This window comes from Bubalus kerabau, chromosome 17 (assembly GCF_029407905.1).
Source record: "Bubalus kerabau isolate K-KA32 ecotype Philippines breed swamp buffalo chromosome 17, PCC_UOA_SB_1v2, whole genome shotgun sequence".
Taxonomy (NCBI): domain Eukaryota; kingdom Metazoa; phylum Chordata; class Mammalia; order Artiodactyla; family Bovidae; genus Bubalus; species Bubalus kerabau.
Window position 1 is genome coordinate 21757173 of NC_073640.1, and position 22712 is coordinate 21779884.

The window sequence follows — 22712 nt, forward strand, 5'->3', positions numbered from 1 at the left end:
AAAGTGTGTAGCCCTTTCAAATTGACTTCTTTCACTGGGAAATATGCAGTTACCTCTGTGCCTTTTCATGGCTTTGATAGCTCATTTCTTTTTAGTATTGAATTATATTCGTTGTCTAGATGTACCAGTCTATCTTGTTACTTACTGAAAGGCATCTTGGTTGCTTCCAAGTTTTGACAGTTATGAATGAAGCTGCTATAAACATCTATATGCAAGTTTTAGTGTGGACCTAAGTTTTTAGCTCATTCAGATTAATACCCAAGGAGTGTGCTTGCTGGATCATATGTTAAAACTGCCAAACTGTCTTCCAAAGGGGCTATGCCATTTTGCATCCCACAGCAATGGATGAGAGTTTTGCTGCTGCATGTCCTTGGAGCATTTGGTATTGTCAGTGTTTTGGATTTAGGCCATTCTAGTAGATGAGTAGGGTATCTCACTGTTGTTTTAATTTGCAGTTCCCTAATGGCACATTATGTCAAGTATCTTTTCATGTGCTTATTCATCATCTGTGGAAGTTTGGTTTTGTTTTTGGTGAGGTATCTGTGCAAGTCTTTGCCCATTTTTAAGTTGGGTTTTTTGTTTTCTTACTATTGAGTTTTAAGAGTTCTTTGTATTTTTTGGATATCAACCTTTTATCACAGGGGTCCCCAACCCCCAGGCTGTAGTTAAGTTGTGGTCCAGGGCCTGTTAGGAACCAGGCTGCACTGCCGAAGGTGAGCGACAGGTCTGGAAGTAGAAGCCTCATCTACCAGTTCCCACTGTTGTCATTACAGCCTGAACCATCCTACCCCACCACCCGACCACACACACCTCCATGGAAAAATCGTCTTCCATGGAACCAGTCCCTGGTGCCAAAAAGTTTGGGGACCACTGCTTTCTCAGATTATGTGTTTTGCAAATCTTTGTTCCAAGTCTGTGGCTCGTTTGCTCATTCTCTTGATAGTTGAGTATTTTTCTAATCTCAAGGTAAAAAAGCCTTTTGAATACACAGAAAAGGGAGACTTAAAAGCAGAGACTGCAGACTGATGACCTAACGGCTAGATCAGACCTGCACACATGTTATGTTTTGCCTACACTCTTTGGTTTATCTTGTAAACATTGTGTCCAAATTTTAAAATGAAAATTTTGCCTAGTAGTCCGGATTTCTGGCTTATCTTAAAAAATGGGAAGTGTTGGCGGTGCTGGACTCACGTTGCCGAGTGGCAGCCACCGGCCAGCCCCGAGTAGCTGCTGCTTCCTGCCTGTGGGACGTGGGCTTTCCAGTTGGCACCTTCACACTAGTGAACCCTAGCACTGCAGTTGGCATGTGAGTTGCCTTTTCTTGTTATATTTATTTACCTTAGCTGTGCTCTTCAGGCAGAGACTCATAGGTGTAAATCCGCTTTTTAAAAAGTTTTTATACACATTAAAAAAGCTTTGCAAAATGGAAGACTAATCAGAAAGAGTTATTTGCTATCTATTTCAGAAGGTTAATAGCCATAATGTATAAATAATGCTAATGAACCAATAAGAAGATAAGACAGATCCAACATAAAGATCCGATTAAAAGTTTATTTTTAAAATTAATTCCCAGTAGACTGTAAGCTTCATGATGGCAAGGACCATGTCGGTCTTGTTCAATGGAGTATCTTATCACCTTATTCAGTGCCTCATACTTCAGGTGTTTATTAAATTGTTTTTGTCGTTTAATCACTAAGTTGACTCCGACTCTTTGTGACCTCATGGACTATATAGCCCACCAGGCTCCTCTGTCCATGGGATTCTCTAGGCAAGAATATTGGAGTGGGTTGCCATTTCCAGGGAATCTTCCCAACCCAGGGATCAAACTGGTGTCTCCTGCAGGCAGATTCTTTACAACTGAGCCACCAGGAAAGTCCGTTTAATAAATAGCCAGTGTTTATTGAGGTTTACTGTGTGCAAAGTAAGCAGTAAACCCTATGCCAAGCCCTTTCCATATTCTTGTTTAATCTCTATAGAAACTCTCAAGATGATAGTATTAGTATTACTGTCCACAGTTTGCAGGTGAAAAAGGGGCCACCGGGAGAGGTAGAGTACCTACCCGGGCATACCTGTCAGTGGGAACGCAGAGGTTTGATCCCAGCTCATGTTCTTTAAATGGACTTTCCAGGTGGCTCAGTGGTAAAGAACCTGCCTGCTTGTGCAGGAGACGTGGGTTCAATCCCTGGGTTGCAAAAAGTCAGACACGACTTAGCGACTGAACAACAACATGCTGTTTAAACTGCTTTGTTAGTTTCATCTAATAGTTTGTTGAAATGAGTTGAAAAAGAATACAAATGTCCAATAAGCATTGAGAAGATTCCTAACCTTAATAGGAATAGTCTGGCATGCTGAAGTCCCTGGGGTCGCAGAGTTGGACACTGAGTGACTGAACAACAACAGTAGGAATCAAAGAATAAAAACAGAACAGTCTCCCTTGGTGTGGAGGTTGGGGAGGGACCATTGTGCATTTCTGTGGGAGACCTTATCATCTCCCATTCTGGTGGAGGGTGTTTGGGGAGTAACCTTCACAAAAGTTAACTGTTCATGTCTTTCACAAAAGGCTTCCACTTGTAAGAATTTATTCTAAGAGAGAAATTAGTTGAGTACAGGTTTATGTACAAAGACAAGAGTTATAATGTGAATTATAGAAGCGAAAAACTGGAAGCAGCTTAAATGCTTAGTGATATGGGATTGGTGGAATAAGTTAGGGCATACAGGGATACCTTGGGTATAATGCAGGTTTGGTTCCAGACCACCACGATAAAGAGAAGATTGCAATAAAGCAAGTCGCACAGATTTTTTGGTTTTCTAGTGCACATAAAAGCTATCTTTTTACTATTCTGTAGTCTGTTAAGTGTGCGATAGCATTAGGTCTTAACAAATAATGTACATAACCTTAATTAAGAAATACTTTATTGCTAAAAAAATGCTAACCATCATTTGACTACATGGTTGCTACAGACCTTCAATATGTAAAAAAATACAATATCTGCAAAGCGTAATAAAATGAGGCTTGTCTGTATTTATATGCTGTATTTATATACAGTCATTACAAATAGATTTTTATAGTATCAGATGACATGTGCAGTGGCCATGGTATAGTCACTCTGTTTCTCCACTGACTTTAAAGTGGTGTGTGGAGTAAAACAGTTTGCAGCAGATATTTGGTGAGTGTTTGTGTCTGGCACATAGTCACCACCAGCTGTGTTTGCTGCTTTTTTGGGGTAGAGCTATAGGTGGTTTTTAAGTGTACCCCCCGGCATGTGCTTTACAAACCACTGTAAACTTCCTTATTTATTTCGGAGTTTATTTTGTTGTTGTTAAATTTGAAAGAACATGGGACCTCAGAAAGTCAACCTAGGTTTATAAACATTATGTTTTTGGAGTAAATGAACTCTTTGTGAATCAGTTTGTCTTTATTTTTTCACTTAAGCTTAAAAAAATTTTGTAAACAGTGCCAGGACTTACCCAAAAGATCTCAACAGTACAGGGGAAAAAAAAAGGGTAAATTATAAAAGCCGTTGTTGGTTCTCTGCCTGTTTTACCAGTAGTTTAACACAGCAGGAGACACTGCAAGCGCTCATGTATTTATATAGCAGTGTTGGAGGAGGAAACGGCAACCCACTCCAGTATTCATGCCTGGAAAATCCCATGGACCAAGGAGCCTGGTGGGCTACAATCCATGGGGTCGCAAAGAGTCAGACACGACTGAGCGGCTTCTGTGTGTGTGTGTGTGTGTGTGTGTGTCTGTTCTTAAATACCAGCAGCGCTTCCAACTAGAAATAAATAAATGAAAAATAAAAAATAAATATTTTTGTATTAGAATTGTATGGATTAAACACATCTACATGTCATTGTTATATTTAAAAATATAACAAACTTCTGTAGAATGAACTATTTTTGTTGACATTTTAACCTGTGGATAAAGAAAGATTCAGCCTCTTTTTTTTTTTTTTAAACTCTTCAGATATTTGAGTACCTTTCATTTGGGGGATAAATCTGATTACTGAGCTTTTATTTCAAGGTATTTATCCTTAATTGGGAAATACTAGCAACTATTCTTTGAGCTACCCAACTTTATCCAGATTTGGTTAGATCCTACTCAGAGTGGCGGAGGGAGTTCAGAATTTTTACTGATAGAGGGAAGAATGAATGGCTAGGATTAAATAAAGCAACTCTCAGGTAGTCGTTTCTTTCCTCTTGCCTCCCTTTTCTTTGTCTTTATACTTGCTTGAAAGTAGTAGCAGGGTTGTGTGGCAAAAGTTAAGAGGCTTAGAGGAAGCAGATGGTTTTCATTCTCTCTCTTCATAGCAGTAAAAAGGGAAGGAACAGGAAATCAGAGGAAAACCATCCTTCTGAAACACTGGCCTAATAAAACTGTGATCCCAAAATTGAGAGCAGCAACAGATGATGACATTTAAAAGGAATGCTCTAATTTCTAGGAAAGCAGGTATGAACACCTCTTAAAAGAAGAAAGAAAGGAAAACTTTATAATTTAGTATCCATTCTCTGCAGTTTTACTCCCATGTCCTAACCAAGGAGGAGTTGACATAGCAAATAGCACATTCTTCAACTATGAACAACAGTTTTAAATGCCTATGAAGTTTGCAAACCTGAAGTGTGTATTTTAAATGATTTTATGTTGTCATCCATATTTTCTCCCCCCCCCCCGTTTTTTTTTTAAATCTTAGTTTATAGTGAGAATTATTTGGGGTGTGAATACTTTTCTACATAAAGAAGAGTTCGAGGGCTTTTTCTTTTTCACTCTGATGCTGGTGATCTTCCTTGAAATATTTCAAAATGTCAGCTTTTTTTTTTTTTTTTTTTTTTTAAAAACTACATGCTCATTGTGGATGTTTTCTGATAGCCATATCGCTCTGTACATGCAGACTTATTTTCCTTAGGCTACGTTCTGAGAAGTGGAGTTACCCTCTCTGACTCTATGTCCGTAGTTTGGGGGCCAAATTGCTCTTCTTTCTGGTTCTGTCATTTTCCACTGTGTGAATGTCTATTTCCTTGGATCCTGGTCCTGAGCTTATTTTAAGGTGTATAATATCCCTTCTGTGACATGTGGGCATGATCATGGTTGGATGTACATAAGTCATCTGAGGTCCCTTTCTCCAGAAGCGATTCTCTGTGCTGCAGCTCTGGGGACACAGAGCTGAATCGGAGAGTTGAGTCAGCAGGGAGGCCTGTGAGCCAGGGATTCACTGTGAACTCATTGGGGCTGACAGCTGGACAGGAGGTAGGACCAGGACTAGAGTGGTCAGGAGCACTGAGGAGGAGCTAAAGTAATGCTTTTGGCAACTTGACCAAGGAGGTGCCAGCTGAGCTCTCAGAGGCTGAGTAAGAACATATCCAGGCGCAGGGCCTGCCTGTGCAAGGGTGGGGCTCTTGCAGAGATCTGGCATGTTCCAGCACAGTGCCTTGTGGCTGTACTGGGGAGAAGAGGCATCAGAAAGTGATACAGATAGCTTGAGGAAGAGTGATCATGTGGAAGATGGCCCAGAGAAGGGAGAAGCTCGGGGCAGCGAGATCAGCTTAGTTTCCATTTTGGGGAAACAGTAACGCAGGGAGGAAAATCCAAGAAGGAAGATTAGGTTTTGGAAAAAGACAAGGAGTTTCATTTTGAACTTAACTGAGTTTGAGGTGACATCTATGTAGATGAGTCTAGCTGGCAGCTGGAAATACAGAATGGGTGTGTGTGTGTGTGTGTGTGTGTGACAATTTCTTTGTGTGTGTACTTAGTCACTCAGTTGTGTTCGACTACTGTGACCCCAAAGACTGTAGCCTGGCAGGCTCCTCTGTCCATGGGATTCTTCAGGCAAGAATACTGGAGTGGGTTGCCTTTTCCTTCTCCAGGAGATCTTCCCAACCCAGAAATTGAACCCAGGTCTCCTGCATTGCAGGCAGACTCTTTACTGACTGAGCTATGAGGACATTTTCTTGGTAAAAATCAAATTTTAGAGCCTCCTGAAGATGTCACTGAGACTGCTGTAGGGATCCCTCTAGGGCTTGCTGTTACTCACCTCTCTTGGTTCCTACTTGCATTTGGAAAACATCACACAGTGCAAAAGAGTATATAAATCCCTGCACCTCAGACCTCAGTTCCATGCCCCAGAGGGAACTACTGCGAGCATGCATTCTTCCTGAAATTTCTCTTGCATGTACACACACATTTAAGTCCCTAGAATGGATGAGTCAGACACCAAGAGAAACTTAGTACTACACTCCCTGCATCGCATCACACGTGCAGTAACTTCCCAGATGTGTCCTGTGTCTGTTGCTGCATGCCTGGCTCTGGGGTCCCTTTCTGTTCATATCTTCCAGGTGCTTGGTTTGTGACCTTTTGGTCTGCAAAGCTAGATTATTAGAATAACTTGAGTCTTTTGCCTTCAAGTGTTAGTTTTCTTTAATGATATTTTTCCTTGTTATAAAAATGCATACTTAATATGTATACATTTTAAAAGATAGACTGTATACATCAGTGTATGTGAGCTATGTGAAAGTCACTCAGCTGCGTCCAACTCTTTGCGACTCCATGGAGTATATAAGTCCATGGAATTCTCCAGGCCAGAATACTGGAGTGGGTAACTGTTCCCTTCTCCACGGGATCTTCCCAACCCAGGAATTGAACCCAGGTCTCCTGCATTGCAGGCGGATTCTTTACCAGCTGAGTCACCAGGAAAACCAAGAATACTGAAGTGGGTAGCCTATCCCTTCTCCAGAGGATCTTCCCAACCCTGGAATCAAACCGGGGTCATTTTAAACAAAGTGAGTCTCTACCCCCAAGTTCGCTTATCAGGTTTAATAATCATAAACAGTATGGTATGTGGACCCTGTTCTATGAGGTGGAGGTTGGGGGAAATATACATGCATGCACACGTGTGTATTTTCACATGTGAAAATTTAAAGAAGATGCAAATGACTATAATCTCTCCCAAAAGATAATAACGATTCCTGTTAGAAAAGCAGACAAACAAATACTCGCTGGTGGTTTAAAAAAATTACAAAATTATACACAATGATATGAAATAAAAAACTAAAGGTCTCCCTAACTCTCCCACCATGCCCTGTCCCTAAGGTGATCACTGATAATGGTTCTCCTTCCAGAAAACTTGTAATGCAAATAGAAACGTGTTGTGACTTTCTCTTGTGTGTTTGCGTATGTGTGTGTCTTTTTTAATGTACATGAAAGGGATCCTTTCTTTTAAACATAACAAACCTTAGGTCTTTCTCTGTCAAATCAAACAGCTCTTCTCCATTCTTTTTAATGGATTATTGGCTATAATTCAAGGGAAGGTCAATGAGTTCTCCTATGATTATGTAATTGGACCCCACTGATGGACATTGAGGCTGTTTCTAAATTATTTAGTATTCCAAATCATGCTGTGGCGAATATCCTTGTTCCCTTATGGAAATATTCTTGGAGGATTAAAAAAGGGGGATTTGTTTTTAAACAGCTTTGCAAAAAGCTGCACATACTTAATGCAGATATTCAAATTGATGAGTTTGGATGTATGTTTACTCCCATGAAACCAGGGTGGTGATATATCCAAGGGAGTAGATATTTGGGCTTCCCAGGTGGTACAGTGGTGAAGAATCCATCTGCAATGCAGGAGACATGGGTTTGATACCTGGGTTGGGAAGATTCCCTGGTAGGAGGAAATGGCAACTCACTCCAGTGTTCTTGCCTGGAAAATCCCAGGGACAGAGGAGACTGGCAGGCTACAGTCCATGGGGTTGCAAAGAGTAAGACATGACTGAACATGCACGCATCCATCCATGCAGTAGATATACCCAATAGCTCCAAAAGTTCCTTGTGTCCCCTCACTTGCTTGTGGTAAGAATACCCTGAAATCTACCCTCCTAACAGATTTTATGACCAACCTAGATAGCATAGTCAAAAGCGGAGACGTTACTTTGCCAACAAAGGTTCATCTAGTCAAGGCTATGGTTTTTCCAGTGGTCATGTATGGATGTGAGAGTTGGACTGTGAAGAAGGCTGAGCGCCGAAGAATTGATGCTTTTGAACTGTGGTGTTGGAGAAGACTCTTGAGAGTCCCTTGGACTGCAAGGAGATCCAACCAGTCCATTCTGAAGGAGATCTGCCTTGGGATTTCTTTGGAAGGAATGGTGCTAAAGCTGAAACTCCAGTACTTTGGCTACTTCATTCGAAGAGTTGACTCATTGGAAAAGACTCTGATTCTGGGAGGGATTGGGGTCAAGAGGAGAAGGGGACAACAGAGGATGAGATGGCTGGATGGCATCACTGACTCGATGGATGTGAGTCTGAGTGAACTCTGGGAGTTGGTGATGGACAGGGAGGCCTGGTGTGCTGCGATTCATGGGGTCGCAAAGAGTCGGACACGACTGAGCGACTGATCTGATCTGAACAGATTTTTAAGTGCACAACCCAGTATTGTTAACTGTAGACACTGTTATACAGTATATCTCTAGGACCTGATTCATCCTGTTCAACTGAAACTATATCCGTTGAACAACTCCCCATTCCCCACCTCACTCCAGCCCCGGGCATCCATCATTCTATTCTCTGCTTCTGTGAGTTTGGCCGTTTTTAGAGTGTGTAAGTGGAATCACACAGTATTTGTCTTTATCTGATTGACTTATTTCACTTAGCATAATGTCCTCTTAGGTTTGTTGGTGTTTCACATGGCAAGATTTCCTTTTTAAGGCTAATATGTCATCCTATTGTTTCCTTTGACTGTTCATCTGTCAGTGTATTTTTGGGTTGTTTCCGTATCTTGGCTACTGGAAATAATGCTGCAGTAAACGTGGACATGCAAATACTCTTCCAGATCCTGATTTTAATGAAAGATGGGGGATTTTAAAGATTATTTATATAAATATTATTTATCACTTATACAACAACCTCTTAGATTGTAGTGATTTACATTTTTACATGCAGCATGTGAATGCCTTTTCCATATGTCCTTGTCAGAATTGTTTATTATTAATCTTAAAATTTTTCAGGGGAGGAGTATCTTGTTATTGACAGTAACTGAATAGACTTGGTCAGTTCCCTGGGGACTCAGATGGTAAAGAATCTGCCTGCAAGGCAGGAGACCCGGATTCAATCCCTGGGTTGGGAAGATCCCCTGGAGAAGGAGACGGCAACCCACTCCTTGCCTGGAGAATCCCATGGACAGAGGAGCCCAGCGGGCTACAGTCTGTGGGATCACAAAGAGTCGGACACGACTGAGCGGCTAACACATGCCATGTGCCTTCATATAGGTCTGAGTTTACAGTTAATGAGGACTTCAGTTATGGAACTGAATGGCTTGACCTTGGTGTGACCCTGTCCTCAGGCACATTGCAAGCCGGGCAGGTGTCCCCCAGGAAGCAGTGTTAGCCCCAAACAGATTTTGGGTGAACTGCAGGGGGCAGTGTTGAGCAGAGGGGCCAGCAGTGGGTCATCTGCCCGCCTTGGCCTGGCGGTATCAGGGAGGCTGCCATGTTGATTTTGGTTCTGAAGTTGCAGGCGCTGCTAAGAGACTCACACCTCACCCTGGGTTGCCCAGCTGAAAAGGTGTGAAGCAGTTCTTCCCTTTTATAGCCAGAGAAGTTGAGCCTTTGAAGACTGTTTAGAAAGGCTAGCATATCTCCTCTGGGGGAACTCTTCTCAGAGCAAAAGTGATTTTTTCATGTCTTTATGACCTAAATTATCTGTGGGTACAGAAGCTATTTTTTTTTTGACATTTCTTCTTTGTTCCATTAAACTTTTGTGTTATCATTAATTTTTGAGTTTAAGTTTTACCCCAGCAAATTAATTTTGATTCTCATTTTCTAAAAATTTTGGGTTGGGGCATCCTCTCCAGTTATATAGAGGCACTTATTTTATCATATTGCTTTTATATACTTTTCCTTTAAACGCAGGAAGTGGGTGCACTTTGCTGCTCACTTTATCTTTTAAGAAGACATTGATATCCTAATAGAGGGCACTGTGTTTCTGTCACTCAGGAATTCTGATCACAGGAGAGCTGTGTTTTGTAATTCTAAGATGAGAAACTGTACGGTTGGGTGTGTACCACACAGCAGTGTTTGCTAATTTAACTAATACCAAGTTTTAACCCAGAAGTGGAAGAAACTGATGTTTTCTCTGAGTAGTTGATACCAGAGGCATAATTAATGTGTGAAAGCAAACTTGCACACTTTCTCCAGTTTCCAGCCTTTATTAGGTCATCATGTCACTCAAAAGTGTGCCAGGCATGTAGTAGGCACTCCAGAAATGGGACTCAGTTCCTTTAGGATTTTTAAAGCACCTGGATATACGTTGTACCATGCCAGTCAAATTATGCGGTCCATGGGGAAAGAGCCCCTCAAAATTATCTTAAAATTTTCATTGGAAGTTTATCTCCTGATTGTACCAAGATTTCATTTAGTTCTTTAATAAACATCTTACAGATAGTAGGTTAAATATAGATGAGATAGGTAAGAATGTTTGTGTTTGGCTTGGGTAAGGAGATGACCCTGGCAGGCCTGAGATGGTTTCTCTAGTTCTTACTGTTCAAATAGTTGTTTTGTTTTAACAGCCCTTCTTTTTCCGCTTACTCCTCTTTCCCTCCTTCCAGTATGGTAAAGGCAAAGTAATAAGAGAGGTAAGATAAGCTGTAGAATCATATTTTCCTAAATAGGAAGATGGTTCCATGGATTATTAAAATTTAGGATATTTTTTTCCTTCCATAACAGCTTTATTTTTAATAGCTGTTAACTGCTAACATACCAGCTGTCTCTCAGTAGGAGAATGCGTCAGCAAACAGTGTTAGGGTAGTCTTTCCCTCCCTCCCCCGGTAATTATTTTTTTAATTATGAAAGTATGATAACACATTTACAGGAGACTTGGAAAATACAGGGAAAAATTACATATAGTTCCACTATATATTACAATTATTTTTAGAAGTAGATAAATAGATATTTTAGTTGGCATTTCAATACCAAACTCCCCCAATTTATTAGAATGAATAGACAGAAAAGTAGAAGGATATAGTACACCTGAAAAGCACTATGAACCAATTCAACATAATTAAGATTTATACAATTTTCACACAACAGCAGGACACAAATTCTGTTCAAATTCCCGTGGACTATAAATCTGGAGACACTGGAACATATCCAGGGTCATAAGAAATGTGCAAAAATTTCATGGTCTGTGTCTGAGGTATTGAAATCATAGAGTCTGTTCTCATATCACTGTGAAATTATGTTAGAAATCAACATCAGAAGATATCTGAAGATAACTCACGTTTTCAAGTGCAGTGTGACAGTTACCAAGAGAGCTCTTTAATTTAGCCATTGAAAGTGTGGTAGGGTAATCTTGTTTCAACGATTTGTCACATAAAACTATCATACCTTTCCTCCAAATTAATGTGTTCTAATTAGAAAGTTGACAGCCTAGTGATAAACAGGAGTTCTAGAATCTTCTCCACCTTGTAATAATGCTGAGTTCAGAAATCCCTTACAAGACCTTTGGCGGCTTTGTGGTCATCTGAAAGTGACTTGAGGTGACGAGGACCTCACTACCCTGCAGGGCGACCTCTTTGCACTTCCGGAAGCTGTCATAGGAAAGCACTTCTGTTCGTCTGCACCCTGCCTGTGGGGAAGCATCGTGGGATATATGTATCACACACACAGAACTACTTCACATCATGAGTATTTGTTTCCATCACTAGATGGACACCACCCAGGGCAAGGATCATGTGTGACCAGCTTTTTTCCTTGTAATACCTTGAACACAGATATTCAGTAGTGTTTGGAGGATGACTTCTTACTTAGTTTCATATGACTTAAAGATTAACTAGAGGTTGGGCTAAACACTTTTTGCCTGTTATTTGAATTATAAAATGTGTAAGTTTCTCTGAGATCTGCTTTTCCTGAAGTGGATCCATGATGAAAATAGCCTAATCTGAGCATCAGAAAAGACCCCGTAGTCTACCTGATGCATGATCTCTATAGTTCTGAGAAGCAAAGGGTAATTTAAGGGGTGTGTGTGTGTGTGTGCCCACGCGTGTGCGTGAAAGTGATAACTGAGGACTTAAGTGATGGGTGGGTGAGACCTGGCTGGGAGGGTGTGTGTAGGAAAAGCTGATCAGTTCTGAGCAATGATTAAAAGGTTTTACTACAGACCTTTATAACTATGAAGGTTTCTACACTTGATCTGAGCTCAGAATTTTTTTTAAAAAATGTGTAAGTGGGCCTTTGTAGGGTAGCTAACAGTCAAATTTAGGAGGTTTTTCCCATTGGTTACAATGGAAGTATTCTACAGTGATATGCTTTCAAACCACAAATAAACTGATAATTCATAGCAAATGATCTAGTTAGATAAGAAGTCCATTGTTTCGTTTATTTGTGGTTCTTATCCCCACCAAAAATGTAGAAGAGTAAAGCAAGCCATAAACTCTCTAATGACTAATGATTTTAGCTGTTGTCTATCACAAACCAAAGGGGATGACCTTAGAGAATATATTAAAAGCTGAGAAGCTTAAAAAAGAAGTCTGAAGATACTAGGGTACCTGGAAGGCACCTAGTTAAGTCAATGAAGACTTGACTGCACTGGGAGTCTCTGGGTTTAGCGGCAGAACTCCTGGAGTTTTAAAATCCAGTTTTCCTGTTCCACAGTGAACAGGCACAACGCTGTCATCGGTCATTCCTTACCAAATGGCCCAGCCGTTGGACACCAAGGGCCTGAAAATGCTCCTGGCTGCTGCTCCCTAGGTTGTGTCTGAGAACCCTGAGGCCAGAAAAGGAACACAGCTGCCCTCAGGCAGTGCCTGAGTATGGAACTCAAGTGTTTTGACTCGAAAAAGAAAACATCAGAAGAAGCAGAAACTACTGATTAGAGTTTACTATGCCACATTCTGTTAACAGCCAGTGGATGTTGAGATTTGGTCTTCTTTCCTTTCCTTGCAACCATTTTGGGTCTCCTGGTGTTTCTAGCTTCCTGCGGATCCTGAACCTGCTCTGGACCTGAATGGGCTTGCAGCTGCGGGCACATCCCTCCTACTAGATTTTGTTACTTGGAGGCTGCCCTGCCTCCCACTGCTGCTCCCCCCGCCCCCGCCGGCATGCTCCCCTCTGGTGCTTGGCACCCATTGCTGTTTAACTGGTGCCCTTCTCCTGGCTTCCTGGTTCATCGCAGCTGTGCTAAACCGAGATAGCCAGCAGAGCATCCTCAGTCTGGTATATTACCTCCAGCGACCTGGAGCTGGGCCTCACGTCTTGTCTGCATCCAACCCAAGTTTTGCAGATTTCCTCCCATTTCATACTGAGGGAAACTGCTGGTGACTCGGACAGTAAAGAATCTGCCTGCAATTCAGGAGACCCTGGGCGGGGAAGATCCCCTGCAGAAGGGCATGGCAACCCACTCTAGTATTCTTGCCTGGAGAATCCCATGGACAGAGGAGCCTGGCGGGCTACAGTCCTCGGGGTCACAAAGAGTTGGACAGGACTGAGTGACCAATACTTACTTTCCCTCCTAAAGGTAGCTCTTCACAGCTGCACCGCCTTGTTAAGGAATGCGGTTTTCATTTGTTCTGATTCTTTGTTTTCTTCTGTAGTAATTGACTGCACACAGCTCCCCAGCCAGCCTTCTTAGTGTTTCCTTTCACCTTGTTCATCCGTTCCCGCAGCACCTCAGACCTCAGACCTCAGCCCTTGCAGGCACCCTCACTCTTCTCTTCCCGTTGCTGGTCCTGCCCTCTGGCCCCACCATTGTGTCTGTGTGTGTGTGGCATTTCTGAGCCCATTTCTTTCCTGCCGCCATTCTCCAGACCTTGAGCCAGCCCTGCACTCGCAGTCATCTATGAGCCATTCTTTGTGCATCCAGCCTTGTCTCTTTGCCAGCCCGTTGTTGGCACCATTGCCAGATCTTAAAATCTTAAAATGCTCCATTTTTGAAGTCAGTCTTTCCCTGGTCCCTTTCAGAATCGTTTAAATAGTTCCCTGTTACCATCCGGGAAGGTCTGAACTTGTCGTGTGTCGCTCAAAGCCTGCTGTTGTCCAGTACTGCCTTCCTCTCGGGACCTGCTCCTCCCTCTCCTCCTCCCCCTGCCACAGGCTGTGCCCTCCGCTCGGTGCTCCCTGAGGGGGCCTCCTACCTCTCGGTCTCCGCAAGTCCTTTTAGCTCCTTTATGGAGCCTTGTCTGCCAGCCATTCCTTTTAGGTCTTTGTTGATACTCCCTGGCTGACCTATTCATTTGACAGTTAATTCACTAAGCAGACATCATGAAAGACATGCTTTTTTGCTCCTGTGAGGAATGGATTTCAGAGGGGGAGGAGGGTCACCCCCACTGCCCAGAAGCTTGTCTTGTGTTTATATCTACTGGATCAGAAGTGTAAAGGCAGAGTATAAAGGCCTTCACTTGAAATTTAAGAAGTTTTGAAATCACCAGCACTCAGCAAGTATTCTGCACAGGCAGATAATAAATGTGTGCGAGCTGCTAGTACACTCCAGTAAGACTTCTTGGAATTTGGAATTTCTCATTTTTAATTACTTTTGCATTTTGATTAAATTTTGTGCATTCCCATTTTAGCTTAGCGTGAATTATAACATTAAAATTAAGGTGAGAAATCTATGAATGTAAAACCTGCAGATGACTTTAAGACTTAATTGGGTAAGATTATTTAAAATAGTGATTTCTCATTAGATTGGCCTTGTCCGTATTAACTTCTCTGCTTTTTTTCTTCAGTCTACATGAAGAAATCAGTGATTTTTATGAATATATGTCTCCAAGACCAGAGGAGGAGAAGATGCGGATGGAGGTGGTGAATAGGATCGAGAGTGTGATTAAGGAGCTCTGGCCCAGTGCTGATGTGAGTACCTGTCTGGGTGCTTAGGTAGTATCCCTGTGTATGTGCATCTGTAGAATTGTGGTCTAATGCAGTTTCAAAAACTAACCATTTTCTCCAGCCTTTAGATAAAATTTTGGGCTTCCTAATTGTTTGCATTGAATTGAATGACTGACTTAAGACTACTTCTTTGTGGTACTACTAAAGGCAAACTATATTTAGGAATCATTAGTATAAAGAGAAGAAAGACAAATCAAGCCTCTTTGTGTTGATAGCAGTGGGTTATTTGGATGTGATGTATCAAAACTCTGTTACTATTTTGTTCCAGCCTGTCAGTATGAACATTGCATAATTGTTTATAGCTGAATGAAGATGTCAGGTAGAAATTTGTTGTGTCATTTGAAGTTCATTTTCATAGTCTAATGTAGGCGTGTACTCTACTCTCCTGAAACTGCCGTTTCCTTCTCTTTTTCTTATCACTCCTTGTCTCTCAGTATAACCCCCACCCAGTGAACAAAACTTTTGCCCAAGATTTCCTCTGCTTGTTTGTGGTTCTTATTATTGATGGTCACCTTGGGGGGCTCCTTTGAGGGTTTATTCTACATTTTGTTCATTCAAAGAAGTGATTTATTGGAATGCCTTCCTTTGTATTATGTAACTTTTCTTTAGACTGTGTCATGGGATGGCAAGAGCAAATCCAGGGAAGCTTTTTTGATCCAATTGGCAAAACAGAAAAGCTTCAAATAAGATATTATAGGTACATTACGGGAAGAACGCATGCAAGCATGCTTAGTCATGTCAGACTCTGTGACGCCATGGACTGTAGGCCTCGAGGCTCCTCGGTACGTGGGAGTCTCTAGGCAAGAATACTAGAGTGGGCTGCCATTTATTTCCTCCTCCAGGGGACCTTCCTGACCCAGGGGTCGAACATGGGTCTCCTGCATTGGCAGGTGGATTCTTTACCACTGAGCCACCGGGGCTTCCCACAGGGAAGAGGGGGCGACACTCGTATTTTATCGGGCAGCTGCTGTGTGCCACGTTGCTGCTCCTGCATGGTCCAGATTGCTGACTCCCTGGGAGGCATTTGGCAGTGTCAGAGCCATGTTTGATTATCGTGACTGGTGGGGTGCCCCTGACACAGTGAGCAGAGGCCAAGGAGGTGGCTAGACATCACATGATGCACAGGACAGCTCTTCACAGCAAGGACCTACCTGCCCCAGATGTAATGTTGAAGTTGAGAAACCCTGATCTGAATCAGTCCTCCTCCGGATGAGGGCGATTTTAGAACATGAGGCTGTGATTGAGTCCCTTGGTGCAGCTCACCTCACAGGCTGAACTTTTTTCGTGGTTCATCCCTCCTGGCAGCTACTTGTGTGCACGTCTGCCTGTGTCTCCCACTGTTCTCTGTGGGTGGAGATGGGCTGTGTGCTGGTGTTGTGCCGCAGCATGCCGCTATAGCGACGGTGCTGGTGTTCTCTGTGGAGACCGCCTGCAGGCTGCCGCTCGTCCTGTGCCGGAGGCAGGCTGCCCGTAATCCAGGAATCTATGAGGAGATTCCTGCCTAGAGGAACAGAAGTTAAGGATTTGGGATTGTGTCTTTAGATTTTTTTAGGGCAGCAGCAGCAGTGAACATTCCTTTTGAAAGGTTTCTGTTTAAGTCCACATGTTTGATATTTGAACCTATATATTGAAACTAACTTTCAGAAGTAGTGTACTTAATACTACTTTCTGTGAGACATGGACTCTTGCTTCCCCGAAAGCGTGGTGGTAGGAAAAAAATGCTCTTGTAGTACTAAAAGTGACCAGTAGAGGGTAGCAAAGTCCTGCAGGTCTCCATGGTTTGGCCTTTCATCTGGTATTTTTTGTTGTTGTTCAGTTGCTAAGTCATGTCTGACTCTGCAACCCCCATGGACGGCAGCACGCCAGGCCTCCCTGTCCTTCACTATCTCCTGGAGTTTTCTCAAACTCATATCCATTGAGTTGGTGATGCCATTCAACCATCTCATCCTCTATCACCCCCTTCTCCTCTTGCCCTCGTCTTTCCCAGCATCAGAGTCTTTTCTAATGAGTTGGCTCTCACGTCAGGTGGCCAAAGTATTGTAGCTTCAGCTTCAGTATTAGTCCTTCCAGTGAATATTCAGGGTTGATTTCCTTTAGGATTAACTGATTTGATTTCCTTGCTGTCCAGGGGTCTTTCAAGAGTCTTCTCCAGCACCACAGTTCGAAAGCATCAATTCTTTGGTGCTCAGCCACGTTTATGGTCCAGCTCTCACATCTGTACATAATTACTGGAAAAACCGTAGCTTTGACTGCAAAGTGATGTCTCTGCTTTTTAATACACTGTCTAGGTTTGTCATAGCTCATATTTTAATATAACTTTTTCTATTACAGGTCCAAATATTTGGAAGTTTTAAAACTGGCTTGTATTTACCTACAAGGTTAGTACATTTATGAAGCTTTCAAGGAATTGTGCATTTTTCTAGAGTTTATTTGACTGTTAAATATGTAAGAATAGAAACAAAACAGATTTATGAAAACTTACTTGTATTTTATTTGAGTTACCTTGGAATAGAGTTATCACTACAGAGAACTGTTCAAGCCCTTAACATAACCCACCAACACAGATGTTAATGTAATATTATGGTCATGACCTGGTCATGCTCTAGAGCTCTGTACACTCAGGGAAGCCAAGTCTCTCATTTTTTATTAAGAACTCATATTAGCTCCTGTCACCATATTCTGACTCAAAAATTTAGGGTATAGACTCTTCTCTGAGGAACGTCTTGGTCTTTTCAGGCCCCTTGTTATTTTAGTCTTCTCAAATGAGGGCTGTCTTGGCCCACAGCTGGGGATGAGAGTAGGGTATGTGTGTTGGGGCTGCTTTGAGGGGATGGTAAGACTTATTGAGGATCAAGTACCTGTTCTCCAAGAATTAAACTGCTGTGGTCTTCATGAAGCAAAAACACTTCATCATGCGTTTGTTTTTATTGTGGTAAGAGTACCCACCATGAGATTTACCCTGTAACACACGTTCAAGTACCCAGTATGGTATGATTAACCACAGGCATCTGCCATGGTTTCCATTTGAGTTTGCTTCAGCCTACTTTACCCAAACTTAAAATGTGTTAAAGTGGATGCATCCTAGCAATTTTCATTCTTCCCATTGTTGTCCTAGGCCTACAAAGCTCTGAAATATTCAACTTAGAGTTCTTTAATATTTTTCCTTATTTAGGTTCTGAGCATCTGCAAAGCCTGAGTCATTCTTTCTAAAAATTTAATTTTTGTGATAACCTAGTTCAGATTTGAAAAGGGCACAAAAATAATGACAATGAAAAGTCTGAATCCCACCTCTGTCCCCCAGTTTCTCTGCTTGGAGGAGCTGCTGTTATCAGCTCCTTGCATATCCTTCCAGAGAGATTCTTTATATGTAAAAGGAAACGTGTGTTTCTTCCTTTCTTACACACATGGTGGCATACTAGATATACTGGAATGCCTGCGTCTTGCTTTTATACTTGATAATGTAAGTCACGATTAACCAGTTAATCTCTTTCACTTGGAAGGTCTTAAGGTTTTTAGTACCAGAAGCCTTTATGAACAGGAAACATTAACTGGTGTTTTTTAGGGTTTACTTCATTCAGAATCACCCTGAGACATGACTAGGAGAAGTAGGAGGTTGTTAAAATCACCAGCCTCCACTTTCTGAAAAATAGTCCTCACCGACACATTTAGTCTTCATTGGGCAGTGTGAGAGTGAGAAATAAGTTTTCATCATGCTGTCAGTAACTTGCTGGCTGTAGCTTGAAGGAGTGAAAGTGAGTACAGTTTCTTGCTTCTTTCAACAACTCCTGTCTGTGCTCTGTGTTCAGTGACATTGATCTTGTGGTGTTCGGGAAGTGGGAAAACCTACCCCTCTGGACCCTGGAGGAAGCTCTTCGGAAGCATAAGGTTGCAGATGAAGATTCGGTGAAAGTTCTGGACAAAGCAACTGTAAGTTCTTTAACATTTCATCTTAAACTCTCCAGTTACTTATGCATGGAACGTGTAAAATTAAATTTTAATTTTGGTGCACACAGTTGGATTGTGACTGAATGATTCCTTCTGTTCATGATCCCAGTGCTTGCACATAAACAGTTGCATTTGTGAGACAAATGAATTGTTCTGGTTATCCATTTCTTTCAAAAATTTTACTCTATTTTATCATATAATACTACATAGATTTTTTAATATAAAAAGTGTAAGTAAAAATATGGATATCTAATAAAGTTTTAGTTACACAGATATTCTTCTATCATATTTTGTATCTTTGAAGAATTGTATTAATTGAAATTTTGTAGATAAGTCATTTTAACTAATGGAGCTAACATTAAGAATTTTCATGGAAGCTCATTTTGGAAATAAATATGTCTATTTTAGAGGTTTGGATATTTGCATGTCAGGTTTTATCAGCACAAAATGGGTAGTTTCTTTATTAAAAACTATTAATTTGGAAATCTAGTTCTGTATATCAAGTTTGCTGGTCTGAGTTTTCTAATGCATGGTAGAAGAAGAGCTTTTGTTCTTTTTTTAAAAGAATTCCTCATACTTCATATAAACCATTCCATCATTTTTCATTTGAGAATAATTATTACATTTTAAGTTCTCTTGTCTGGTTGTTTTTTGGGCTATTTGCAAAACTGACCAAAAATGCCAGTGACTTGTGTGTATGACTTAAGAATCTAGCAGTTTTCTTATTGAAAACAGTTTGGTGCTGTGGACCGACATTCATAATTCTTGATCTTCTTGTGTTGGAAACTGTTCTCCAAAGTAAATTAATGTCGAGAAAAGTTTTTGTTACTTTGTTTCAAAACTCTCAATCAGTAGAAATTCCAGAACACGCTGCATGAGTTTAAATGCTAAATATGCAACATAAGATATCTAGACAGCCAAGTGTACTCTGGTATGGCGTGTTCAGAATACTCAGTGTTTAAAGTCTTCCTGAGAAGGTCAGGATCTCAGCTCTGGTAACCTTTCGTCCTCCGACTTGTCATTTAACTTGTCTGACGTATTTAAAATTTACCTTTCTTTTCTTTCTAGGTACCTATTATTAAATTAACAGATTCTTTTACCGAAGTGAAAGTTGATATCAGCTTTAATGTACAGAATGGCGTCAGAGCAGCTGACCTCATCAAAGATTTTACCAAGGTCAGAGAATTTATAGTGTTTATTCAATGAAACTATTAGAAAATGGAGTTATGTTTTGAAACTCTGTTGTGGTGACGTTTTGGTATACTTCCCTAAACTATTTTTATATGTGTATTGCTGACAAATGCTTCTTTTCTGTGCGGTGGTTTTTACTTTCCTTGAATCTGCTTGTCATAATCAGTAATTTATAGTGTGGCCTCAGGTAAGACTTAAGGATTGAGGAAGCCTTTGAAGAACTTCTCTGCCCTAGATCCTTCCTCTTAGGGAAATTCGTGCTGAGTCATGCCACGCAGTTCACTCCTGTCTGCTTTCAGTCTCGCAGGAGTTCCGATTACGACCCTCTCTAGGAGCCTTTTCTAGGTCTTAATCCCCGAGTCACCTGTGCGGTAGGTCCTGCAGATGTCTTTCCCTTATCTTGGAGTGATTTAAGTCTGTTTCTGCTTGTTCTGTTTTCTTCCCAGAGAGTGCACAGTTTATCAACACCGTCTTCAGCTGGACACATTGGCTTTTTTCTCCCTAAACTAAAACTGCACTGCTTTGGCTTAAATAAAATATCTTTTCTCTCCATTTGATTTTTTTCTTTGGCAGTTCTTCGAGTTCACCTTTTTCTTTTTATGTAAGAAAAAATTATAACTCTCATGTGATAAACATTATATTCTCATGTAAATGTGCAGAAAAAGAAAATATCCTTAATCCCATTCTTTTGGAGATACTGGGTGTGTGTAAATTTTCTTTTTACCAGAAAAGAAACTTTTTAAAAAATTGAGAATAATACACATAATTAAAAAAAAAAACCTATTATAAAAGGGTAGGAAAAAGTGAGTTTACCTTGTATGCTTAGATCAGCTACATAGGATTTGCCTTCATCAACTTATTTTCTTTGTTTATCCTCTTCTTGAGATTTTTCACCAAAGAAATAGCACACCATATATATGATGTCGGACTTTTTTTTTAAAACTTGCTATTTCGGAGGATTTTTGTGTCCGCAGTCAAGAGTTTCTTGAGTCTTCTCATTGGCCACCCTCGTCAGGATGGGCCATGCCTTGTGCAGGCAGCTCTTCCCGTGTTGCTCCCAGTGTCTTCTGCTCTTACAAAAAGTGCTTGGTGAACATCTTCCACATCTGCATCTTTCTTTACACTAATAAATTGTTTGTAAGAAGATCCCTGGAAATGGAATTTCTGGGTCAGAGGATATATGCAGAGAAAATTCTGTTGGCAGTTTGCCTAATTGTTCTTTAAAGAGACTATATCTATTTCTGAGTTCAACCATAGTGTTTAAAAATGTTTATTTCTCCATACTTTTGTTGTTACTCACGCTCGCTTACTTTGACATGATTTGCAAAAGTATAAACGCTTTTTTTCCTTAAGGAAGCGGTGCATGTGCACTGTAAGCGTCAAGAAAAGAATGGCGATCGCGAGTAATTCTGCCGTCCTCAGGCAGTGGCTTCCTTAAGGCTCCTTTCTCCACGTGTGTTGCCGGCTTTGTTCTCGGCGTCCCTACCCCGGGGGCCCGACTTGCGGAGAGGACTTACTGAGAAGGAGCTTGAGTGAAAGATGGGCTCAGGCTGTCCTCCTCTGCCCCCGCGGGTGTGCGCGCCCTTCCTTGTAGGGCACGGAAGGTGGGGCTGCGTGTTCTCCTGCCCTCGCGGAGGACCGCAGGCAGGGTGACCTGCTCTGGGTTCCGCAGGATCACCTGGAGGGCCTGGTCTGCCTGTGCCGTTTTACTTACAGAAGTGGTTCTTTAAAATCCCACGGATTGACTGCTTTGAGAGTTGAGCCGTCGTCCCCTACCGTTTCTTTTATCTATTTACAATTGAGACTTGCTCAGTAAATCATAAAATGAGTGTCACACGATAGGTATTGCTTGTGTTCTGTCCTGTAGTGAATGCTGGGGAGCTCTCTGTGTTTGGGGTTTTAGATGTGAGGACACAATCCTCAGTTACTTAGAGCTTACTTTTTTATAGTTTGTTTTTAAAGTGCGTAAATATATATCTCCACCAAAGTTTGTCATGTAAGGACCAGTTTATACTGAGAGACCATTTATGCTATTAATGTTCCAGCTATTACTGATGTAGGAATTCATTGAAAATGTAATTTTCTTTTCCAGAAATATCCTGTATTGCCATACTTGGTTTTAGTATTGAAACAGTTCTTATTACAGAGGGACCTTAATGAAGTATTTACTGGTGGAATTGGTTCTTATAGTCTCTTTTTAATGGCAGTAAGTTTCCTTCAGGTAAGTAAGTTATACCCTGCTAGTGTTCACTAAACATTTTTTGTTAAATAAATCAGCTGGGAATCATTTTGGAAAAAAATTCTACTCAAGCTCTAATTGAATACTTCCCTTGGTTACTGACAACTTTTCCCTTTAAACCCTTTAAACCAGGTACCTTTTTTATAATTTAGCAATTAAATATTTTAAAATCCCAAGGAAAGAATTTTTTTTAATCTCATGTGTTCTAATATTTTTGAGACTTTTCACTACAAATTTTAACACAAAAAATATGGTGCAGTTTCCATAGGTGTACATAGTAACATAAATGCCAAAAATAAGAATGTCTTTCTAAGCAGTTACTATTCTAAGTGGAGACTTACAATTGAGTCTCAACTCAGTTGAGACTCGCTGTCTGGGTAAGATGTGTTGGAAGTCTTCATATCATCAGTGACTGTATTCATGTGGTACAGCAGTGTTGCCAACTGCCCGACTCTGCTGGTGAGTCAGAATG

The 22712-nt window shown here is 41.2% G+C and overlaps 1 protein-coding gene and 2 non-coding genes across 10 annotated transcripts in view; all 3 read left to right on the forward strand.

Annotated features, from left to right (window-relative positions):
• Positions 1–22712, forward strand: part of TENT4B (terminal nucleotidyltransferase 4B) — a 72780-nt gene that overhangs the window by 38548 nt on the left and 11520 nt on the right. For all 8 annotated transcript variants that reach the window (XM_055554316.1, XM_055554319.1, XM_055554320.1 and 5 more), the window contains 5 exons: positions 14706–14829; positions 17197–17243; positions 18672–18792; positions 19879–19986; positions 22094–22222. In XM_055554316.1, coding sequence (XP_055410291.1) covers positions 14706–14829; positions 17197–17243; positions 18672–18792; positions 19879–19986; positions 22094–22222 — 529 coding nt within the window. The remainder of the gene's footprint in view (positions 1–14705; positions 14830–17196; positions 17244–18671; positions 18793–19878; positions 19987–22093; positions 22223–22712) is intronic.
• LOC129632623 (small nucleolar RNA U2-19) lies at positions 11900–11981 on the forward strand. The gene has a single exon (XR_008704613.1). It is a non-coding gene; the product is annotated as a small nucleolar RNA U2-19 (small nucleolar RNA).
• On the forward strand, positions 12115–12184 carry LOC129632621 (small nucleolar RNA U2-30). The gene has a single exon (XR_008704611.1). It is a non-coding gene; the product is annotated as a small nucleolar RNA U2-30 (small nucleolar RNA).